Source organism: Mustela nigripes, chromosome 4 (genome assembly GCF_022355385.1).
Source record: "Mustela nigripes isolate SB6536 chromosome 4, MUSNIG.SB6536, whole genome shotgun sequence".
Taxonomy (NCBI): Eukaryota; Metazoa; Chordata; class Mammalia; order Carnivora; family Mustelidae; genus Mustela; species Mustela nigripes.
This window is the reverse complement of record NC_081560.1, coordinates 40,517,351-40,539,626: the sequence shown is the minus strand read 5'-3', so window position 1 is coordinate 40,539,626 and position 22,276 is coordinate 40,517,351. Positions and strand designations below refer to the sequence as shown.

Genomic DNA, 22,276 nt, shown 5'->3' with positions numbered 1-22,276 from the left:
AATCCACCTCCTGCTGCCATCAAGATGAAAACTGATAGCCCAAAGCAGGCCACAGGGAAGGGGGCAACATGGGGAAAAACAAAACAAAACAAAACAACAACAACAACAACAACAACAAAACCAAAGACAGGACAAGCCCCAGCCAGGTAGAGCAAGACCGCTGACCAGCTTCTGAAAACCTCAGGTACTCTTATAATGCTTCTCAGCAAGTGACTTCCTGTAGCTCCCCCATAAAATCAACCCAAACACAAAACAGTCATAGTAATCAGACTGAGGAATTCAGTAGGATCTGCCAAATTCAGGACTTTAATCCTTCAACCGAATAAACAGTAAGCTCGGCGGCAGGCATAAATCTCAACAAGTTAGTCTGATGGAGAGCAGGAGGGGAGCAGGGTCAAGGATCCAGATAAACGGAGACGTTATCCTCGGTGATCCCTGAACCAGAGCGGACTGACACAGACCTCTCTCAGATCAGGCTGCTGCTCTTTCCATGCCAAGATGCCCTAATTTGGGCTCCCAAGGAATGAACCTCCGTGGCACTACCATGTCGGCTCATCTTCTTCTCTCCATCCACCTGCCCTGGAGGAGGGTAAGAGTTGGCTGTTCTCAGCGTTTCCTTACTGCGTTCTCCATTTCCTTGTTTACCTGAGCAGCACCTGGAGTCAGTTCTTACGATGTAGGTGAAGCACGACCCCCTTTCCAATAATCATCGGATTCCTTTCCATTTATCATTTCGGACCATTATTTTAAGCTCTCAAGCAGGTAACTGAATATCTATGCCTTCACCACATTTCCATACACCCAACATCTCTCACCCAATGTCTTTCTCTGGCGCCCAAGTGATTAAGCCTACAAGGGAAGATGTGTACAGGCGTCAGCTTTGGAGATGTTGGAGGGGAGGGAAGTCAGCCACTTTAAGGAGGTTTGGTGCCGACAATGACTGCAGGCCAGGTTAAATCTGATGCATCCTAACAGGTTCAACCCAAATTATACCAATGAACAAAAGACAGGAATATCATTATGTCCTCTTTTTTCTGGGGGTCCCCTCCTAAATTTTGTAATAAAAGAAACAGAGCAATAAGCTTATCTTTGACCACATTTCTCATGATCAACTACCCATTTTCTTCTACAATTCCTTCTTGCTTAGAGAAAGCATTCTAAACAAGGGAGATCCTGGGAGCAAGAGGATCTTATTAAGGTATTCAATTTCTCTTTATAGAGAAAAAGGGTTTCAAAAGAAAGAAGAGAAAATGATCCTTTGATAGGTTAAAAAACTGGAATTTTTAAAAAGCAGCCATAGATCTCTTTCTTTAACAGATTACTAAGCATAGGACTGTTTTAACATATTCTCATGTTTACAATATTGGAAATTTAGTCATATTACCTGCCAATTTCCCTATTCTTGTAGATTTTAAGAACGGTTATTCCCAGAACAGATATGCAGAAATACACACACGGAAACCTGAGCCAAAGAATGCTGGGTCCACAGGGATGCCCAGGCATAGCTCACCAGCCCCTCGGGAATTCTTCGTGTAGGTCCAGGCACAGCCCCGGAAGTGGGGTGCCTGCCAAGCCCCAGGCCCACGCGGGAACCAGGTGTCACTTACGCAGCTCGCCCACTTTCAGGATCTCGCACAGCATCTTGGTCAGCTCTATACTACTGCGGCCAAACGGACACTCATGCTTGTCTTCCCGGCTACTGTTCTCAAGCACGATCTGCAAGAGGAAAGAACGAACAGGTCAGAAAGGGCAATCAGTTTGTGGAACATGTCAGAAATGTTGACTCTGCGGTAACAGAGACACAGAGCCACTTCAGATTACCAGACTAAGGCTTGGGGCCCAAACAAAAAATATACTCCATTCATATTCTCAGTATACAGCGCCTAAAACTCTCACATTTTCCAAATCTCCTAAAACTTCCCACTCTCTAAGAGGATATTTTGCTCGTTGGTTTACACTGACACAGAAGTGCCTATGGATGGAGAGTTTTTCAAAACAGGACTAGAAAGACCATTTACTGAAGTGGTAAGACTGCTCTCTTTCCCCCGTCACAACTTCCCTATCCTGGGGGGTAGCAGCTCTTCTGTGCCTTCAACTCCCACATTTTTTGTCACGTATCTCCCACAGAGTTTCTATGCTCTTACAAGATCTCACCCCTGGCATTAGTTTGAAACTTTTGTTTGTCTGAAAAAGAGAGAAAGAGAGAAAGACAGAGTGAGTGAGTGGGGGTGTGAGGGGCAGAGGGAGGAAGGATCTTAAGCAGGCTCCACGCCCAGCTCAGAGCCCAACACAGGGCTCACTATCACCACCCCAAGATCATGATCTGAGCCAAAATCAAGAGTCCGGCACTTAAGTGACTGAGCCACCCAGGGGCCCCAACCCCCCATGTTAACTAACTGGAGCATGCGTAAGGGACATGTGACACAAAGAGAACCAATCAGAGTTCCTCCCTGAGACTTATCCTACAAAAAGGGAAAATAAAATGGTCCATTTGTGCTGACAGTACCCAAGAGCTATGAGTGCAGAAGCTATCTGAATGTGAGCCTGCAATTAAAAAAAAAAAAATTTTTTTTTTTTTTTTAAAGATAAGCAAGCCCACACACAAAGGAAAGCAGAGAGGAGAGGCAGTGGGAGCCTTGGCAGCATTTGAGGGGCTGTCCCACTTGTTCCTAGAGCAAAGATCTTACTTGCTCAACCCTTTCCCCTGAAAACTGTTCGGCTGGTCTGATAACTTCTCCTCTACCCTTAAGATAGTTTAAGATTTTCCCACCACAATTAAGGGAGCCATTGTACACATGGATTAAACAAAAGTAAAACAATAAAACTCTGTTTTAAAGACACTGAACTTCAAAATCAGATGGCGACAAAAGGAAAAACCAGCTTCCACTGAGGAAGACAGATGAAACCATAGATAATTACAGTTTATCACAAGTCCTATGAAAAAGAAATTTAACTCATTGAGGTGCTAAAGGGCAAGGGGGAAGGCCTGGGGAGGAGAGTTTTGATAACCAAGTGACTGCTGGAAATTGAGGATGCAAAAGAGAGTGCCATGTCAAGGTCCAGGAGGAAGAAGGTTCCAGGTGTAGGGATCAAGGACAGTGCCCCTGAGCTGAGTAGGACGTATGAGGGACAGGCCAGCACACTGCCCAGTCTATAAAGCAAAGGAGCCTGGGGTGATGCAGGGCAGCACTTGGGGTTCCAAGAGCCTGAAGGGGAGAGCAGAGGTGAGCCAGAGCCCCTGCCCCAGGACTGTGTGGGTTATCATTCTAAGACCTTGAGACACTAACCATTTAGGCAGGCAAGTGACAAGAGTGACACAGCCTGGTGTGTTTTGAAAAGATCTATGAATACAGACAACAGGGAACAGCGAAGAAGAAAGAAAGGAGCGCCTGGGCAGCATCCCTGGCAGAGATGAGGGTGGCTCAGAGTGGGCCTGCCTGGGGCACTCAGCGTGTGGTCACAGAAAAGTAAGACAATAGAGGCAGACAAGGAATGATGAGGACAAGGAAGGGAAGGCTTTGAGAAAAGTGAGAGAAAAGAAAGAATACTTGGAAGGAGAGAAGCAAAGGGGGAAGAAGGAAAACTGCACGAAAGTGCTATCTTACTGATAGATAGGGACAGGGTTCCCAACAGCATGGTGGTGTGAGGGAGCTCAATGTCATCTGCATTGTTTAAAACCAAAAGAGGAGGATTCTAACAAAAATGTGCTGCAACCATTTTCTGCACAAACAGTGTAACACACATATATACATATGTTACTATATGCACTCACAGTACCCCAGAACACATTAACTGTTCAGGGCTATTTCTGCCAGCACTGCATTAACACCGAGGTACAATCACAACACAGTTTGCTCATTCAATCTCCTCTTCCACTTCCCCCATGAGCAGTTTTCACAGCCGTCCCCGTTACCACTTTACCCCTTTATCATGGTCCAAGAGGTTGATGAACCATCCCATTTTGTAAGACTTTTCAACCGTGTGGAACATATGCTCACATAAATAATTATGTCTTGAATATCACCAGGAACATAACATTATTGTCCTTGGGATTTACGATAAAAAAAATTCTTCTTTGCGGTCTTTTTACGGAACACATGTTATGAGTGGATTGTTTTTTCTCTGAGAAAGCTGAATGTAAACTCCAACTAAATCCCTTCTCCAATCAAGCAAGGAAGGACCAGTGCTAGAGGCTTTGAAAGGCTTGTTTCCTCTTCACTGTCTCTTCCGGGCAAGCTGCCTGAGCACAAAGACTCATGAGGTTGAGCCTGAATCACCCTCTTCCTTCTAGGGGAATTCTTCCTAGTTCTAACCAGGAATTCCAGTTCAGGAAAGCAGGAGAGGAAAACAACTCCATTCCCATCAATCAGGGAATCTTTGCCTTTTAAAAATGTTGTATCTGGAACAGCCACCCCATATATCAAGGCGCAAATCCAAATCTCCTGAGGGCGGGGGAATGAATGGAAACAATGGAGCAAGAAGAAGACTGAACACAAAGAGAAGACAGAAGACAGGTAGCTTTCAGCCAGCTCCTGGCTCCCACTGAGGACATTCCCCTGCATTTCACATTAACATTCTATTAACATTTCATGAGCACATCAATATTTAATGAGGATGTGATCTGCATACACCGTAGATAGAATTACTGCAGCCAATAAACGTTCCGGAAACATTTCCAAGGCACTGTTTATTAGCAGGCACTAAATTAAGGAGTAATTTAAGTAATCAATATGTAAATCAGCTCTGAGAAGCCCTTCTCTTTACTCTTTAACGTACCATCCATCTTACCATATTTACTCTCCTAAAGAAAAACAAACCCTCCTTCTTGAGCGGTGTCTTTAAACAAGGCGGACACAAGTCTTTAAAGTTACCTGTGTGGATTTTAAGGTCTACATTCCTGCAAAAAAGACTATGATTATGAACCTTACTAATAAGGTATTACTAGAGTGAGAGAGAATTCTTAAACGACATGGTAGCTTCTTTGCTTTAAAATTAACACGCTGATCTATCTGTAGTCAATTTCAACATTCTGGTATTAACCATGTTCATGGGCAGCATTTTGAAAAGTTCCATGTGAAAATATCAAGGCATATTTTCCCATCTTCATTTTTTCCTCACTCTTTAGTTTTAAGAGCAAACATACTTGAACAGAAACCATTGATGGATGAAGCACAAAAACCTGCTATTATCACTCATCTTAGAATACGCCATACCCCAGAAGAAGTTATAACCAGCTGCATGTCTTAGGAAATAAAATACTGGATACTAATGCCATATTAAGTACAAAATCTGTTTTAAATACTCTCTGGTTTGCAGGGTGTATTTACATAACTTCTATCAACTGATCCCCAACAAAGTCCAAATGATTGGTAAGTCAGGCATTACTATTATTCTCTTTAAAATGTGGGCACAAGAGGAAGAGTAGACTTACTTGTATCACACATAGACCTAGCCTAGGTCCATCATGGAATTTCGTTGTTATGTCCTCAAATTCCAAATTTCTCCTGTGAAGATGTCCTTCCCGTACCATATTGTCATAAAATTCAATGCATTTCATGACTAAAGAAGCTAAGGAACTTTGATCAATTTCTTCTATCTCACTGAAGTGGCTCTATAAATCCTAGTTCCTCCTAGACAAAAGTATAAGGTTCTCTCTTATCTCATTCATCCCGTGAAGATCAGTAACAACTGCTCAAGGTGAGTGACCCAGTGCTGCATAGAGTAGCCCACAGGGTGTCCCTCCCTAAATTCTGAGTACCCCTCTGAGTGCTCTGCATTTCTTCTTCTCCACCAGTTCAGATGGCCAACCTATTTGGCTTGGATGTTGACAGGCTAACTACAAGGCCAACTACAGGCTGGCACTCAACCCTTCTCTGACTCCTGTGGCCACCCTTGGCCTCAGCCTCAGCATTGCATGGCTGACTTCTTCAGCTGCTTGTCCCTGACACGTGTTCCTCTGCATTCCTCTGTTGACCTCTCCTCTTCCAGGACAGGCCCAATCCATTTTGTCTTCCCCATGGTCAGCCCTGGGATGAGAGCCTCGAGAGCCTCTTCCACTGCCTCTCACCCAGGAAGCCTTCCTTCACATGCTGCTTTGACTCTCAGAGTCAGATCAAGCCTAGAGGTCTCCTCACAGGCCACCAAAGACATTGTGTGAACTTCTACTGTGTTCTCTCCAAAAAGAAGGAACTGTCCATCTTGCTCTACTTCTGAGCATAGCTCAGCATAGTTGCTACGACAAGCATCGAACTGAGAACGCCTGGGCAAAACTAGTTTCATGTGCACAAAGCACCCCACCTCTTTGTGAGCTACCCAGAAGTTTCAGAGAGCTCACGTCCTAGGACCGTGGTGCAAATTCAATCAGAAAACAAAGGCAAAACGCCTAAACCAGACTTGACCTACTTGGGGTTTATGATCTCTTCACCGCCCTCCCTCTTCCTATTCCTGTGTGACCCAGAGGCTGACATCTACACCAGGCTTTCACCAGCAACTAAACCAAAATCATGACTGCAGGGACACTGGCCCTCTGGGGGCCATTGGTAAGTAAGCCAGAGGCTCTCACGTTGTTTCAGCAGGAGAACCACATAAATAAAGAAATGTCCTCACTTGCCTACACCAAAACTACAGACAGGAAGCCCCTGTGCTTGTGTTCAAGTGGGAGTCTTCCCGGGAATACACGCTGGTCCAAGTGCAGGAATGAGCAAGGAGCCTGAAGAACCAGTCACGGTCCACCGATGTGGGCAACAAGTCCCAATACGAAACCATTACGGCCACCACGGGACACTTGTCCTCAGAGTCCTGTAAACCTTACAAGTCTGTTAAAACCTGTTTCCTGACCCACCAGAGGAAACACCAATCTTCTCCTATAGTAAACCAAACAAACAAACAAACAAAACCTTCCATGAGGCTCCCTCTGCAACACAGAAATAACTTGTGTTAGTACCAGGATCCCAAACACCCCAAAATGAAGCGTTAGCCCTTAGATCACATCGCCAAGACCAAGACCTCTCCTGAGGTCAAAGTATAAGCCCAGCTTGAGGTCCTCTCCCAGCAACTTGGGGGCCACGAGGGAACACTCCTCCTCTGTTCCCCCTTGGTACTAATGGGACCAAGTGCTAATGGTGATTGGTCCCAGAAAGCTGGGGAGAAGCATTAGAAAGTACACCGAGTGGCCTCAAGGGACTTGCACAAGAGCTTAATTGTGATCATGAATTTTGAGCAAGTCCATAAAATCAAACAAACACGCCAAAGCCTAATAAGATGATTTCAAATGGGCAGAGAACAAGGAACATTACAATCCTAGAAACTATGCCAAGCAGGAAAATGAACCAGAGCAATCAGAATCCCAGCTGCTCAGCCACCTGATCCACTGTCACCATTCTACAGCTAAGGGAAGCGAGGCCCCAGAGTGAGGGAACCTAAAGGAGACAGCTTTAAAGGTGCAGACAAGAGGGCAGAGCAACACGAACAACAGCTGCCATTCACCCAGAGCACTGACTTCCCAGGCCTCATTCCAAGCACTTTTACGGATTGTCTCATTTAAGGGACACCTCCTACTGCGTGATAGAAATACTGTACCATCCCTCTTGACAGATGGACAAATTGAGGCAAATTTGCCCGAGGTCACACAGCACAGAAAGAAACCCCACGGAGGAACTTCGGTGACCTGACACGAGAGCACGCAGTCCTGCTTACCAATTCCCATGGCGACACACTCTACCTGTTCCTACTGAGAAGGGGGACAGTGAAACAGTTGCCAAGTTTGATCAGGGGAGTCCTCACCACGCTAAGAGAGGAGCAGACAGTACTGTGGCTCTGGACAGAAATGATTTTCCTGGATCACCTTCTAACAGAGGTGGTGACTTGATGCACATTCCTAAACCTCAATCTCAGTTTTCTCCTATAAAAATGGGGACAGGGACACCTACCCACGAGTGGTGTACAGATGAATGAAAAAAAAAAAAAAAGTGGAGGTAAAGACCTCTCAGTGCCTGAGACTTCTTCAGTGATGGAGATGATCGATCTGCTATTGCTATAAGTAATTACATGAGCTCATGCCAGGGTATTATTCTTTGCTTTACTGAAATATTCTTATAATTCTAGGGCAAAGCTGTTGAAGAAAAATAAAAACAGAAGACAAAACAAAACTGTTAGAGATTATTAATCTTGCTTTTTGGCAAAAGGAGTTGGGTGGAATTAATATTATTTCTGACTTAGATGGATTTCCTAAGGTTCTTTCAGCCTCTCTTTGGAACAGCGGTTCTCAAACTTGAGTAGGCATCTGAATCGCAGGAAGCTTGCCAGATACAGACCGGGGGGCTGCTCCCTCGGAGCTGGATTCAGCAGGTCTGAGGTGGAACTGAACAAAATATGCAGGCAAGTATACCAAACCATAGATTCCTCTGAAACACTGGAGGGACTGAGGGAAGGTGTGTTACAAAGCATTACAAAAAACATTTTTAAAATTATTTTTAGCAGCATGCTCTTAAAAAAAGAAAAAGCTTCCATCTATGCATCTTCCAATTACACATACAGAAGTTGGGGGAAGAAGAAATAAATCTGATAATAAAGCGATCCATGGTATGTCCAGGGCTGAAGGGCAGGCCTCAAGGCCGTTGGACAAGGCCAAGGACACCAAGCAGCTGCAGTGGAATGACTGAGTCAAGAGTGTGACTTGGATACAGAACCCCCAGGGCAGAGTGTGCAAAAACTTCAAGAGCTCTTGCCAAGGGCAAAAGAACAATGCATCCCAGGAAAAGGAGAAAAAGAATGTATAAGAGGTCAGATTAGCGAAGAGAACAAAGTAGAAAGCACACACCGGGAACTGAGATAAATAACAATCTGGACAAATGAGAAGAATGGTATAAAACCCAGCTAATGAGGTGAAATCCTTCCAGAATAAAATTAGGCAATTGCACATACAGAGGCATAATAAAAGCCATAAATATAAAATGGCAAGGAATTGACTGGGTAATGGTGTAGTAATTAAAGCCTGGAGGTTCATAATAGATCTCAAATTGAACATTAATCAACCAAAAAGAAGCGCTGCCTGCACTTTGATACAGTGAAACCAACCCAGGACGTGTGAGACACACCAAACACTCAGAGCCACACTCGGCTGGGGGAGTCCTCCCGCCGAGTATGGAGCTGGGCGGCACCGGGAAGGAAAGAGTCAGCAACAGCAGGGATGACATAAGTTTATGCCCGCATAGGGACCCCCGCATCACTGCAGGAAGCTGAGACATCAGCTCTGCGGACTCTTCCAAAGGCCAGCAGATAGCCGGAACAATGCCCCTGCAGGTGCCTGCGTCACAGAAACCGAACCAGAAGACCTCCTCTCAGGCCACGACGCGTGCTCCTGGGCCAGGGATGGCACATGCGTAGTAGGCACCTGCAGGCATCGCTGCTAGCTTGCAGAGGGAACATCTTGCTTATTGAAAGCAGTGGTTCTCTAACTTGAGCGTATGCTAGAATCATCTGGAAGCTTATTAAAGCCATAGATTGCTGGGCCCCAGCCCCAGAGTTATAATTCCGTTTTTCTGGGGTAGACTCAAGAATGTGCATTTCTAACAAGTTCCCAGATACCATGGATGCTGTTAGTCAGGGACTACAATTTACAAACCACTGATTTAAAGTTATGCCACGTCTATGCTCTCATTTTCCATCAACAGCAAACCTCCTGTTTTTGAAGACGTGAAAAGCAAGAAGAATAGGTAAAGGAGAGGTAAATCTGATTGTTCTGATTTTTTTTTCTGTGACAAATGAAAAATGTCATTAATGAGTTAAAATCCATACAGGATGCAGATTGGTTATTGCCTGGGGCTGGTGAGGGTGGGGGGAGAAATGGGGAGTGATTGCCTAATAGATACGGGGTTTCATTTTGGGATGATGCTAATTAATGTCTCGCAACCACACAGAGGTAGTGTTTGCACACAACATGCGAAAGTACTAAATGTCCCTGAATAATTCACTTCAAAATGGTTTATTTGGTGTGACGTGAGTATCATCTCAATTGAATAAAGAGTGAATACAGATGGACTGAGGACCAAGAACAAACTCTCAAGTGTCTAACTCACTGGGTCCCCACAAGCCGTCAAGCAGAAACACTTGCTCCAGATGGGGAAACCATGCCTTGGAGCTTGAGTCACGTGTCTGCTGTCTGACAATTGCACGTGATGTGCCGGCATCCTGAGTCTGCCGGCAGGACTCACAGCTTCTATGCTGTGGTTTGAATTGCTTCTTGGGTAGCATCGGTGGCTTCTATTTCCAAGCTGGGGCTTAGGACTGACCAGACGGAGGCACCAGAGGTTCAGGAGTGGCCTGGAGTAACAGTCCTGTAGGGCACCCAAGTACAGCCAGCCACATGGGGCCCACGAGGGAAGTAAAGTATGAAGCCCTTATGAAGCCCTCAGTTATCCACGGATGGGGAACAAGCAGCTCCCTGCACCCTGGTTACCTGCAAATCACATACACTTCCAGGCATTTATGTGTGAAAACTCACGCTTATATTATTTTGTAGACACGCACTGCTCAGGTCTGCTCAAACTTTAAAGCACTGCTTGGATCGCCTGAAGATCTCATTAAAATACAGATTCTGATCCGACAGACTGAGGTCAGCCTGAGATCCTGCATTTCTAACCAGCTCCCAAGGGATGCTGATGCTGCAGGACCAAGAGCCACATTTTGAAAAGCAAGGCTCTAGGCTTCCCAAATCTGGCATACGAATTCTAGTCCCCACTGTTGGTTTGATTCATTCATGCATTCCTTCATTCATTCATCCAACAATTATTTTTTTCAACAAGTATATCTTTTAAGTATTCATTATGGTTAAGGAACTTGCTAGCTGCTAAAAATACACCCATGAACAACATCACATTTTTCAGGGCTCATAATCTATTTGAAAGGCACAAGGGGAGGGGATCTGGAGGGTAGACAGGCTCTCATTTGCGATGTCCCTCTATCATCTACTTCTAGACTGTCTGCATTTTTTTACAAGGAAGTATTACTTTCTGGGATAAAGTTGCACACGGCACGCAATGGGCAAGCAGAGTCAACTTCACAGAGAGGGTAAGCTTGGAGGGGAAGAAATGGGATTCCAGACTCTCTCCTGAGGCATCTTTTTAACATTCCGGACCAGCGGTGAACTATGGAATGTAATAAAGATTAATTGCAACTGGGAATTGGATGCTGAGCGAAGGCAGAGGAGCCCCTCTGCATGTTGGGCAGTATTCGCAATAAATCACAAGATCACGGGGCAGAATTTTGACTCACTCAACATTACATTACTGAATACAAATGCCTTCCATCTCCATCAATGGCATGCGAAGACACTGAGATGCTGGCATTGTCTGACAGTCACTGCTAGATGAAAAATTGGGCTTGACGTTTCTCAAGCCTGATTTCTTACTGAGAAATTGTCACTGCTGCCTTAACAGTTATTGCCGTCTTAAAGCAAAGTTACGCTCCACATGCATTGTCTGAAACATATTTGGACATAACTTGCTTTCCGAAACAAACACATTCCAGGAGAGCTAGTGACAAAACGAATCCCGGCAAGTCAGATCACACCTCATTTTCTCACTTCGCTCACAGATTTATAAATTCCCTCGGGTTGGGGAGACTGGACTTGAGGGGCTGGAAAGGCGAGGAGAACTGTTTATGTCCCACCACCTTCTTCTGGACAATAATTAATCGGCCTTTTCTGCTTGAAAATACGGATTTTCCGAGGACACACATACTAAATTAGCTACAAGGGGAAAATTACTTTTTGAAACCCAATTCCGGAATTAGGCCATCTGTTGTTTTCCTTGAATTCATGTGAAAAGGAAATCTTTCTTCTATTAAATCTAGCTTTTTAAATGGAATTCATCTCGTTCTATATAAGCATCTCAAATCTTGGCTACTTCTGCGGAAGGAGAGATCTCTTCTGCGGGACGGCGCTCCTACAGGAGTGGGTCCCAGTGTGGTGTGTCCTTCTATGCAGACTGCCTTCCCTGGTATCTCTCCACCCCTCCCCCCTTTCCCTCCAGCATTTGTCTAAATTTCCCTTCTCCTTCGGACTCAACTCAATGTCACTTTCTTCATAAAACCTTATACAGCTCCTTCCTCTAAAACCTCACAGTCCTTTATCTTTCTCTTTTTTACAGCAGTTCTCACTTTCTGTCCCAAACTGTGGCAAGTATATGTGTCTTCTTTTCCCTAGTGGGTAGAACCACATCTCAATCACCTGTCAAGCCCTCAGGGCATAGCAAAGTCACACATAAGCTAGGACTTACTAAGGAGATAGTTACTATGCAAGTCAACGGACACCACAGGATACAACTCTGGCCTCTAACTGAGCTGTCAGTACTCACCAAGGATCCAGTAGACATCTCTGTCCTTTATGGCAAGGATTAATTTACCTAGCTTTAACAGGAGAATTTTCCCAATTTTTTTTTCCTGTACATCCTCATTTATCTTCACAGAGTTACAGTCACCTTCTAAGCCCTGCCATCCATACTCCCCATTCTATTTCCCTGTGGACTTTATCAGCAGCAATGACTTCTGTGATGCTCCCAGCAACCTCCAACCTCACCCTTTCCTTCCTCGTGGGGGTGGCCAGGACCCAGAAACTTCTCCACAGCTGGAGCACAGGAATCCAAACCTTGGAGGAAAACTCCTCTTGAAAGGGAGCCTTCTGCAAGTGCCCAAAGGGCCCCAGGGAGACTTGTCCTCCAAGAACCAAGTCAGATGCAAATTCTCACTGGGCCAAAGCCCACACTTCAAAGGCCTGCTTAGGGAAACTACACTCACCTTCTTTGTGCATTGTGAAAACAAACATTTACAGAGCTGTTGGAATGTGTGAAAAATGTCCTTAGTTGTGTTTATGGAAAACACTTGGCAAGTATTTGCTATAAATGCTTCCTGTAAATACTGTGAGTGAGAACCAGCAGGAAAAAATGTATTATGAGATGACAGGGAGCCAGGTTCCATCTCGAAAGAAGTCTCTTTGCACATACCCTGCACGGGTATGTTGGCTCAGCTCCTTACCCTCCTGTTACAAGGGAATCCTGCATGGGTGGTTGGGACAGAAGAGGGACAACCTGCAAAGGGAGCTTCAGGGCTGGCATCCCACGTTGAAGTATGGAAAGAGAAACCCACTCATGTTTCCTAGGTGATAATGCCCCCTGGTAGGCCTTCCTTCTTTGTGCATTCTGGGGAGCAGTTCTGATTCCAAGTCCTCTGTTCCACCTGGAAAGAGGCCCTCAGTGTGAGCCCCACTTTCCTTGCCTGATGACTGGCCTCTCCATTCATTCTATGTTTTCAGGTAGAACATGAGAAATGGAAAACAAGACATTCAAAGGTATTCCTTTATAGCAAGAATAATAAGATTTCTCCTAATTACTTTATAATTGACATAAATCTCAGAAGATATGGAGAGGGAAAGAGAGTAATGCAAGCCAAAACAATGCTTGAGGTTTTCCCAGGAAGCAACCTTGACTAGCCCCAGACTGCCTTCTGGAATGAACCAGGTCCATCTTATGCCACATGAGGCATACCCTGGCCATGACAGAGAGGCTGGCTATACTTGTGCCTAAGCAGCCAACATGGTAAAGAGTATAAGTGTTTAAATATCAGAGAGATCAGTTATCTCACAGTAGTTATATCCAAAGTAGACTTTACTTATTCCTATTTTCTTAAAAAAAAAAAAAAAGACGCAAATCTTAATGTACGATATGACAGCCAAGGCAAAGAGGCATGGTGGCTTTGCATTTGCATGGTGCAAAGCTCTACCCCGTCACTCACATTCCTGTGTCCAAACCCCTCCCTTTACCCCAAAGTGCTCTCTTCTGCACATTACCCAAGGCTAATGATTAACATCCTTGGGGAACATTATTTTTTATGTTTATTTACAAAATTATTTCCTTTAAGTACATTTCTAGAAATGGAAGTGTTCCATCAAACAATCTTAGTATTTTTGCCACTTAAAATATATCAACAAATCATCATCCAAGATGCTTGGGTCACACTCCATTTAAATGGGACAGCATTCCCTTAAAATCATTTCATTACCCAAATCTGCAACTGACGACACCCAATGCTGATGAGGATGTGGAGAAACAGGAACTCTCATTCTTTGCTGATAGGAATGCAAAAGTGGTATGGTCGCTTTGGAAGACTGTTGGGTGGTTGCTTACAAAACTAACACACTCTTATACTAATCCAGTGATAGCACGTCTTAGTATTTACCCGAAGGAGTGGATAACTAATGGGGACACATCAAGCTGCATGTAGATGTTTAATGCAGCTTTATTCATAACTGCCAAAACTTGGAAGCAAATAAGATGGACTAGAGAAAAGAGGGGCTGAGTCAGTAGGAACAAAAAGTGCAAATGTCCTGTGGTACAGGAGCATCACCATTCAAAACCTGAAAAGTCAGCCAAGCTAGCCTCCTCGATCTTGGTAACTGTGACTGTACAAGTAGGTATGAATGACATACACTGGGGTCTCAGATTAAGGATACTTACACAGAATAAAATTTAATAAACCAGCCAGTAAGAAGTTAGTTGTCAGGGTTGTTATATCTGTTACGAATAGTGTTTTAATTGCTTTATAAAGTGCAAGAAAAATATTGTCTATTATTTATGATTTTATACTAAATCTTGGAACATTGGGTTTTTACCAATGCAGAGAAAAAGTTGATAAAATTAAGGTCAATGTAAAATTAAAATTACCTGACATGTCAAACACTCCTGGGTCTACTAGGTGTATTGTACAGTTCCTAAGGAAAAAAGTTATTTTTATCATATACAATGGGACATTTGGGAACATCACCACCTAAATTTTATTACGCTAATACAAAACACCTTCTGATTTGGTAGGCAGGTTGCTAATACTAGCTGGACTCTGCTCACATGAATACGACTTAAAAACAAAAGTCAGCAGTGACTCATCCAAGTATAAGCATCAGCATATCTGGGCCAAGGCCATTTTGGGGCACACTGGTAGAGCTTCTAATTTGGTCTCCATTCCAGGATAGACAGAGGACAAAGTCTACAGCCAGGAAGGCTATAGCATGTTCCAGATGGGAACCTATCTCCATGGCTTCCTACCTTGGAGTGCCTGGCAATCTCAGTCAGAAGGCAAAACACCAGAGCACAACTGATTTAGGCACTCATTTAACAGGTATGTGCTGAGGGCCTTCTGTATGCCTGCCGCTGCTCTAGACACTGGGGCATAGCAGAGGCACAACACACAGTGTCTGCCCTCATGGGGTTTATATATCAGCACAGATAAACAGGAAATAATACAAAAATCAATTTGGAGTATAATAAGCAAGTATTACATTTGGAGGAAAACAAAGGTGTGGGTGGAAATAGGGAGCAAAAGGATGAAATCATTACTTAATACCTGGTGGTGAAGAAAGGGCACTCTGAGCCTAAAGGAAATGAGGGAAGAAATGACAGGACTAACTGGGGGGCAGGTTCTCAGGAGAGGAAACCAAGTACAATGCCTAGAGGCTGGTGGAGACCTTGGATGTTCAAAGTCAGCAGGATGTTGTGGATTGAACTGTGTCCTCCCCAGAATTCATTTGTTGAGGGCCTAAACCTCAGCATCTTGAATATGACTGTACTCGGTGATAAAAGACTTTAGAGGCAACTAAGTTAAAATGAGGTCCTTAGGGAGGTGCTCTAATTCAATACGACTGGTGTCCTTGTAAGAAGAAGCAGAGACATGGGGGATGGAAGGGCATAGCAGGGTGGCCACATGAAGACACAGCCTGGAGGAAGGCGTCTGCCAGCCAAGAGAGGCCAAAAAGAGAAACCAACCCTGATCTCACACTTCCAGCCTCCAGAACTCTGGGAAATAAATTTCTATTGTTTAAGTCAGTCAGTCTGTGGTATTTTGCTATGGCAGCTCTAGGAGACTAATACAACGGAGGTACCTGCGGCTGGAATGAGCAAGGAAAAGATGCACATAAAGACGGAGAGGCAGATTATCATGGAGACTTAGGGGTCATGGCGTGACTCTGGATTTTACACAGAGGGAGATGGGAGCCACTGGAGGATTTTGAGCAGAGAGGTGACAAGATGTGAAAAAAGTTTAGAAAGATAGAAAGATTGCTCATGTTTCCTAATATTCTGACTACTGTGTTGAGAACCGACAAGAGGAACAAGGGTGGAAGCAGGAAGAACCAATTAAGAGACTACCACAACATTACAAGAGAAATATTCAATGGATTACATTATTTTTTTAAAAGATTTATTTATTTGAGAGATAGAGAGAGAGAGAGTGAGCACATGCATGGAGTGGGGAGAAGAGGGGGGGGGCAGAGAAACAGACTCCCCATTGAGCATGGAGCCCAACGTGGGGCTCAACCTCACCATCCAGAGATCACAACCTAAGCTGAAACTAAGAATCAGATGCTTAACCAGCTAAGCAACCCACGTGACCCAATGGATTAGATTATTATAAGGACAGAAGAGGTGGGAAAAGAGGTGGGATTGTATGTATATTTTGTAGATAGAGTCAACAGAATTTATTGATGGAGGTTAACGGCAACCGAGTCTTAATGAAATGAAGAGTAATCCTCTGAGCCAGGGATTTTAGAGTTCCTGGAAGGGTCTTTTGTGGCAACCTATACTCAGTGCCATAAAAATTTTAAACATTAATGTTCTAAGTTGATTTAGCCAAGCTTAACCCCCAAGAAAGTAGATCCTAGGATATTTGTAGTAAAAGAATGACTGAGTACAGGAATTTCCAGCAATGGAACAACACTGCTAGCTATTTTTCAAATTCAAATGTTTTGTTTTGTTTTTTTCCTACTAAGAAAACCGAAGGGATTTCTGGTTCCCTGTCTGACATGTAAAAAGGTTAGAAGTTGTCACTCCCACACTCACAACAAGAAAAAGGGTGAACAAACTGAAAATCAACACCTCTTCTAAGTTCTGTCAGAGAACTGAGGCCACTGGGCAAACTGTCACCCTTAAAACTGGAAAAACAGACAAACACTGAGGATTGAAACTACTGGGAGCAGAAGCCAATGCCAGAGCCTGCTGAGAACGCTCAAAAGATAACTGACATTGCTAGACACAGGATGTTCCCTAAGAGCGAAAACCTCTGAGGGCCCAGCCTTACAGGAGTCTTGCACACTTTCATGAGTTATACCTTTAGGAGCACTGCCATGTTCTCAAGATAAAGGTTAGAGAAAAATCCTCTCTAACTTCAATGGGGGGGGGGGGGGGGCTATAAGTAATCATTTTGGACTAAGCCCAGAGCATTCCATTCTCTTTAACAGTGACCTGCGCTCAAGGGAAACTATTTTACCGGAGTCTAAACTAAATAGATGTCACCAGAACCTAACCAACATGATTACAGCCATGTTCAGCCCTCTTGTCTCATCTGAAAGAGGAGAAAGGAACTGAGAAGGACACGTGAAGGCCACAGCACAAGGGCATAGGCTCATTAAAAAGACAAAGAGATCTAATCACAGGACTATAGGACACTTTCCTTCTCCCTATACTTTGCCATCACATCAACAGGGCTCCTCTATAATAACAGAAAATCACAGGTAAAAAAAACTACAAGCCTCAGACCCTATTTTTGAAGGAGTCTGTAGGGAAACACACAGACAACAGATGTGAGAAAAACATACCAGCCTCTGACACCACAAATTTCAGCCTCTGATACCACAGCTACAACAAACCCTAAATTCAGGATAATTCCTACCTAGATAAACATAAAATCTCACATTAAAGGCTTATTTACCTTGGTTCATGTTACCAAATACATTATGTCCAGCTGTCAACAAAAAACTTAAAGAAATGTTAAAAGGCAAAAACACACTCTGAAGAGACAAAGAAAACATCTGAGCCAGAATCAGATATGGTGGAGATTTGGGGCTCCTCAGATCAGGAACTAAAAAGAACTATGATTAATATGCTAACGGCTCTAACAGAAAAAGTAGAAAAAAGGCAAGAACAGGTGGGCAAGGTAAGCAGAGATATGGAAACACTAAGAAATAATCAAAAGAAAATGCTAGAAATGAAAAACACTGTAAAAGAAATAAAGAATGTCTTTGTTGGGATCATTAATATACTGGTCAGGGATGAGGAAAGAATCAGTGAGTTAAACATAAGACAAAACAATTTCCTAAGCTGAAAAGAAAAGGAATTTTTTATCCCAAACCCATTCCGGCTATCTTCTTCTACATCAATCTCTTCATCTTTCATTTGGACCATTGCAATGACTTGTTTCTAGTTACAGATACCACCAATTCATTCTCCATACTATTGGTTTGATCTTCCATAAAGGCAAATCAGACCACATCACTCTCTAGCTCAAAATTTCTGCCATTGCTATTGTCTATAGCAGTTTTAGAAATATAGCAGTTTTAGAAGTACACCTTGTGGGGCGCCTGGGTGGCTCAGTGGTTTGGGCTGCTGCCTTTGGCTCGGGTCATGATCTCAGGGTCCTGGGATCGAGCCCCGCATCGGGCTCTCTGCTCCGCAGGAAGCCTGCTTCCCTCTCTCTCTCTCTCTGCCTGCCTCTATGCCTACTTGTGATCTCTGTCTGTCAAATAAATAAATAAAATCTTTAAAAAAAAAAAAAAAAAAAGAAGTACACCTTGTATCCAAAGGAAATACTCACTCACACAGAAGGGCAATATGTCAAGTATATAAATGCAGAAATGCTCTATTTAGCAAAGCATGCAACATCTTTCACGATCTGTCTTCTGCCTACCTCTTCAGCAAAAATTCTTAACTTAATCAGCATGGTTCAGTGGCTTTAAAAAAATTGATAAAAAAAAAAAAAAACAGAATATCCAAGAATTGTGACCAATTACAAAAGTTGTAACACACATGTGATGAGAATACAAGAAGAAGAAGCAGAGAAAGTAACAAGAAATATTTGATGTAAACATGGCTCAGTGTTCCACAAAATTACTTAAAGACACCAAAGCACAGATCCAGGAAACTCAGAGAAAAAGAAGCAGTATAGATACCAAAAAAATCTACACCTAGGCATATTATGCAAACTGCAGAAAATCAAAGACACAGAAAACCTTGAAAGAAATAAGAGGTAGAGAGAAAATACCTTACCAAAAGAGGAACAAGGATAAGAATTAGATCAGACTTTTCTTCAGAAGTCATAGGATTAGGAAGAGAATGAGTGAAATATTTAAAAATTTTGAATGAAAAAAAAAAAAAGCATAGAATTCTGGGTCCAAAAAATTTTTCCTTGAGAGATAAGAGAGAAATAAAGACTTTGTCAGACAAATAAAAACATAAGAGAACTTGTCACCAAAAGACCTGTCTTACAAGAAATATTAAAAGAAAAATTTCACAAAGAAAGAAAATGATATAGATCAGAAATATGGATCTTCAAATGGAAAGAAAGGGTATTAGAGAAGAAGTAAAGGAAGGCAAAACAAAATATTCTTAAATTTTTAATTGATCTAACAGAAAACAGTTTGTTCAAAATAATAATACCAATAATGTATTGAGTGATTACTGTCTCTAGATAATTGAGTTGAATAAGGGGAATGAGGGAGGAATTGGGAATAATCTCTTATAAAGCACGTGCACTACCTGTGAAGTGGTATAACATTATTTCGAACTTAGATTAGTTGTAAATGTATACTGCAAACTCTAGTGCAGCAACTAAAAATTGTTAATAGAAGTATGAATGCTATACCAAAGAAAGAGAGAAATGGAATCAGAAAATGCTCAATTAAAAACAGAGAGGGTAGAAATAAGAGTGAAAAACAAAAGAAAAGAAATACATACACACAAAGGAAAAGGACAACAAATAGATAACAGAAACAAATATGGTAGATATTGATCCAATTATGTCAACAATTGCTTTAAATGTGAATGGCCTAAATATATCAGTTAAAAAACAAAGGCTGTCAGAAAATCAAGGCCCAATTACACACTGTCCAGAGAAAACCCACTCTACATATAAAGATACACAGATTATAAAAGTAGAGAGATGGAGAGAGATATATCTTGGTGTAGAGGCCACTTTTAGGCAATAAGCTTGACCAATGGAAACCTGGGTAAGGTAAAAGGGCCCAGAGCAACCACCAAGCTGAATACAAAGAGGCAATGCAAACAGACTTATTAAGTGACCCTCCTTGAAATAGTCACAATTCCTAACTGCCAACTAGAACCAGGCACAGTTCCTAAGACCAAAAAAGGGAAAATTCCATACTTTTCCTGTACCTTCTCACTCTGCTCTTTAACTGTGGTCCTTCACCACTGCCTTGTCACAGACAATTTTTCCTTTGCTGTCCTGCCTGCTGCTCCTTTGTGGTATGTTCAATAAACTCTGTTGTTCTGCCTTGGGTGAATTCTCTCACCAACTACTCTGCTGGCCCCCACCCAACTGGATCACTCCCATCTGGTGACCCCCATCTGACTGGAGCACCCCCCACTTGGTAACATGAATTAAAACAAAATGACTAACTATATTAATTTCAGATATTCTGAGCAAACTTCAGAGCAAGGAAAATTGTCAGGGGGAAAAGAGACACATTAGATAATGACAAAGAGTTCAATTGTTCAAAGGACAATAATTTTTAAATACATGCACTAACCACAGAACACTGAATTATGTTGGGCAAAAACTGATAAAAATGTGAGGAAATCGAGGCAAATCTGATTTTATGCTTAGAGACTTGAATATCTATATTTTGGTAATTTATAGATCCAGCAGGCAGATAATCATTAAGTACACAGTTGAAATGAACAGCACCATGAATCAACTCGATCTAATTGATGTGCATAGGATACATTATCCAACAACAGTCAAATACACATTCTTCTTAGACGCACATGGAACATTTACAAGATAAATCATATCCAGGCTATAAGACATATCTTAACAGAAAAAATAGAAATCACAGAAAGTATGCTCTTTGGCAATGGAATTAAACCAGAAATCAATACCCCAAAGGTAGTTGGGAAATCCCAAAATATTTGTGGAGTTTGAACAACACACATCTAAATAACACAAGGCTTAAAGAAAAAGCCTAAATAGTTTTTGAAAATATTTTGAACTAAATGAAAATGAAAATAGAGTTTTTAGAAATGAGTGGGATACAGCAAAGGCAATGCTTACAGGGAAAATTACAGCATTTGATGCATATATTATAAAACAAAAAAGATGCAAAATCCATAATCTAAGCTTCTACTTTAGGAAACCAGAAAAGAACAAATTAAATCTGCAGTAAGTGGAAGATAGTAGTAATAAGAATAAGTGCCAAAATCAATGAAACAGAAAACTGGAAATCCAACACAAAAAAAATCTGTGAAGCCAAAAGATCAATTAAATAATAAGATCAATTAAAGTGATAAAGATCAATTAAAATGATAAAATTCTGGGGTGCCTGGGTGGCTCAATGGGTTGAGCCTTTGCCTTCGGCTCAGGTCATGATCCCAGGTCCTGGGATCGAGCCCCACACTGGGCTCTCTGCTCAGCAGGGACGCGTTTCCCTCTCTATATGCCTACCTCTCTGCCTACTTCTGCCTACTAATGATTTCTCTCTCTGTCAAATAAACTTTAAAAAAAATCTTTAAAAAAATGATAAAAATCTAGCAAGGCTAACCAAGAAAAAGTGGGAGAAGATAAATTACCGATGTTGAAAATGAAAGAGGAGCCATCACTACAGACCCAATGATAATAAAAGGTAATAAGGTAATATTATAACAACTCTATGCCCACAAATCTGATAACTTAGATGAAGAAGCCCAATTCCTCAAAATACAGGAGACATAGATAATCTGGATAGGCCTATATCAATTAAAGGAACTGAATCAATAATTAGTAACCATTCCATGCCCAGATGGTTTTATTGGTGAATTCTACCAAACGTTTAAAAAAAGAAATGATGTCAATTCTCTACAGTCTGTTCCAGAAAACAGAGGCAGAGGAACACTTCCTAATTTGTTTTATGAGGTCAGCATTACTCTAAGCCAAAATCAAAGACATTACAAGAAAGGAAAACTACACACAAACAGATGCAAAATGCTCAACAAAATATTATCAAATAGAACCCAAGAATTATACACTATAATAAAATGGGATTTATTCCAGATATGCAGGGCTGGTTCAACATTCAAAAATCAACTAATATAATTCATCAAGTAAAGGAAGAAAAATCATACAATAATATTAATGCACATAGAAAAAGCATTTAACAAAATCCAATGTCCGGTCATGATAAAAACTCTCAGCAAATTAGGAGTAGATGGTGTTATGGGCTCAATTGGGCTAATGAATTGGGATAAAT

General features: G+C 42.3%; 1 protein-coding gene across 7 annotated transcripts in view; it reads right to left on the bottom strand.

Annotated features, from left to right (window-relative positions):
• ELMO1 (engulfment and cell motility 1) overlaps positions 1-22,276 on the bottom strand; it is a 521,901-nt gene that overhangs the window by 233,233 nt on the left and 266,392 nt on the right. For all 7 annotated transcript variants that reach the window (XM_059396569.1, XM_059396564.1, XM_059396568.1 and 4 more), the window contains one exon: positions 1,608-1,716. In XM_059396569.1, the coding sequence (XP_059252552.1) occupies positions 1,608-1,716 (109 nt within the window). The remainder of the gene's footprint in view (positions 1-1,607; positions 1,717-22,276) is intronic.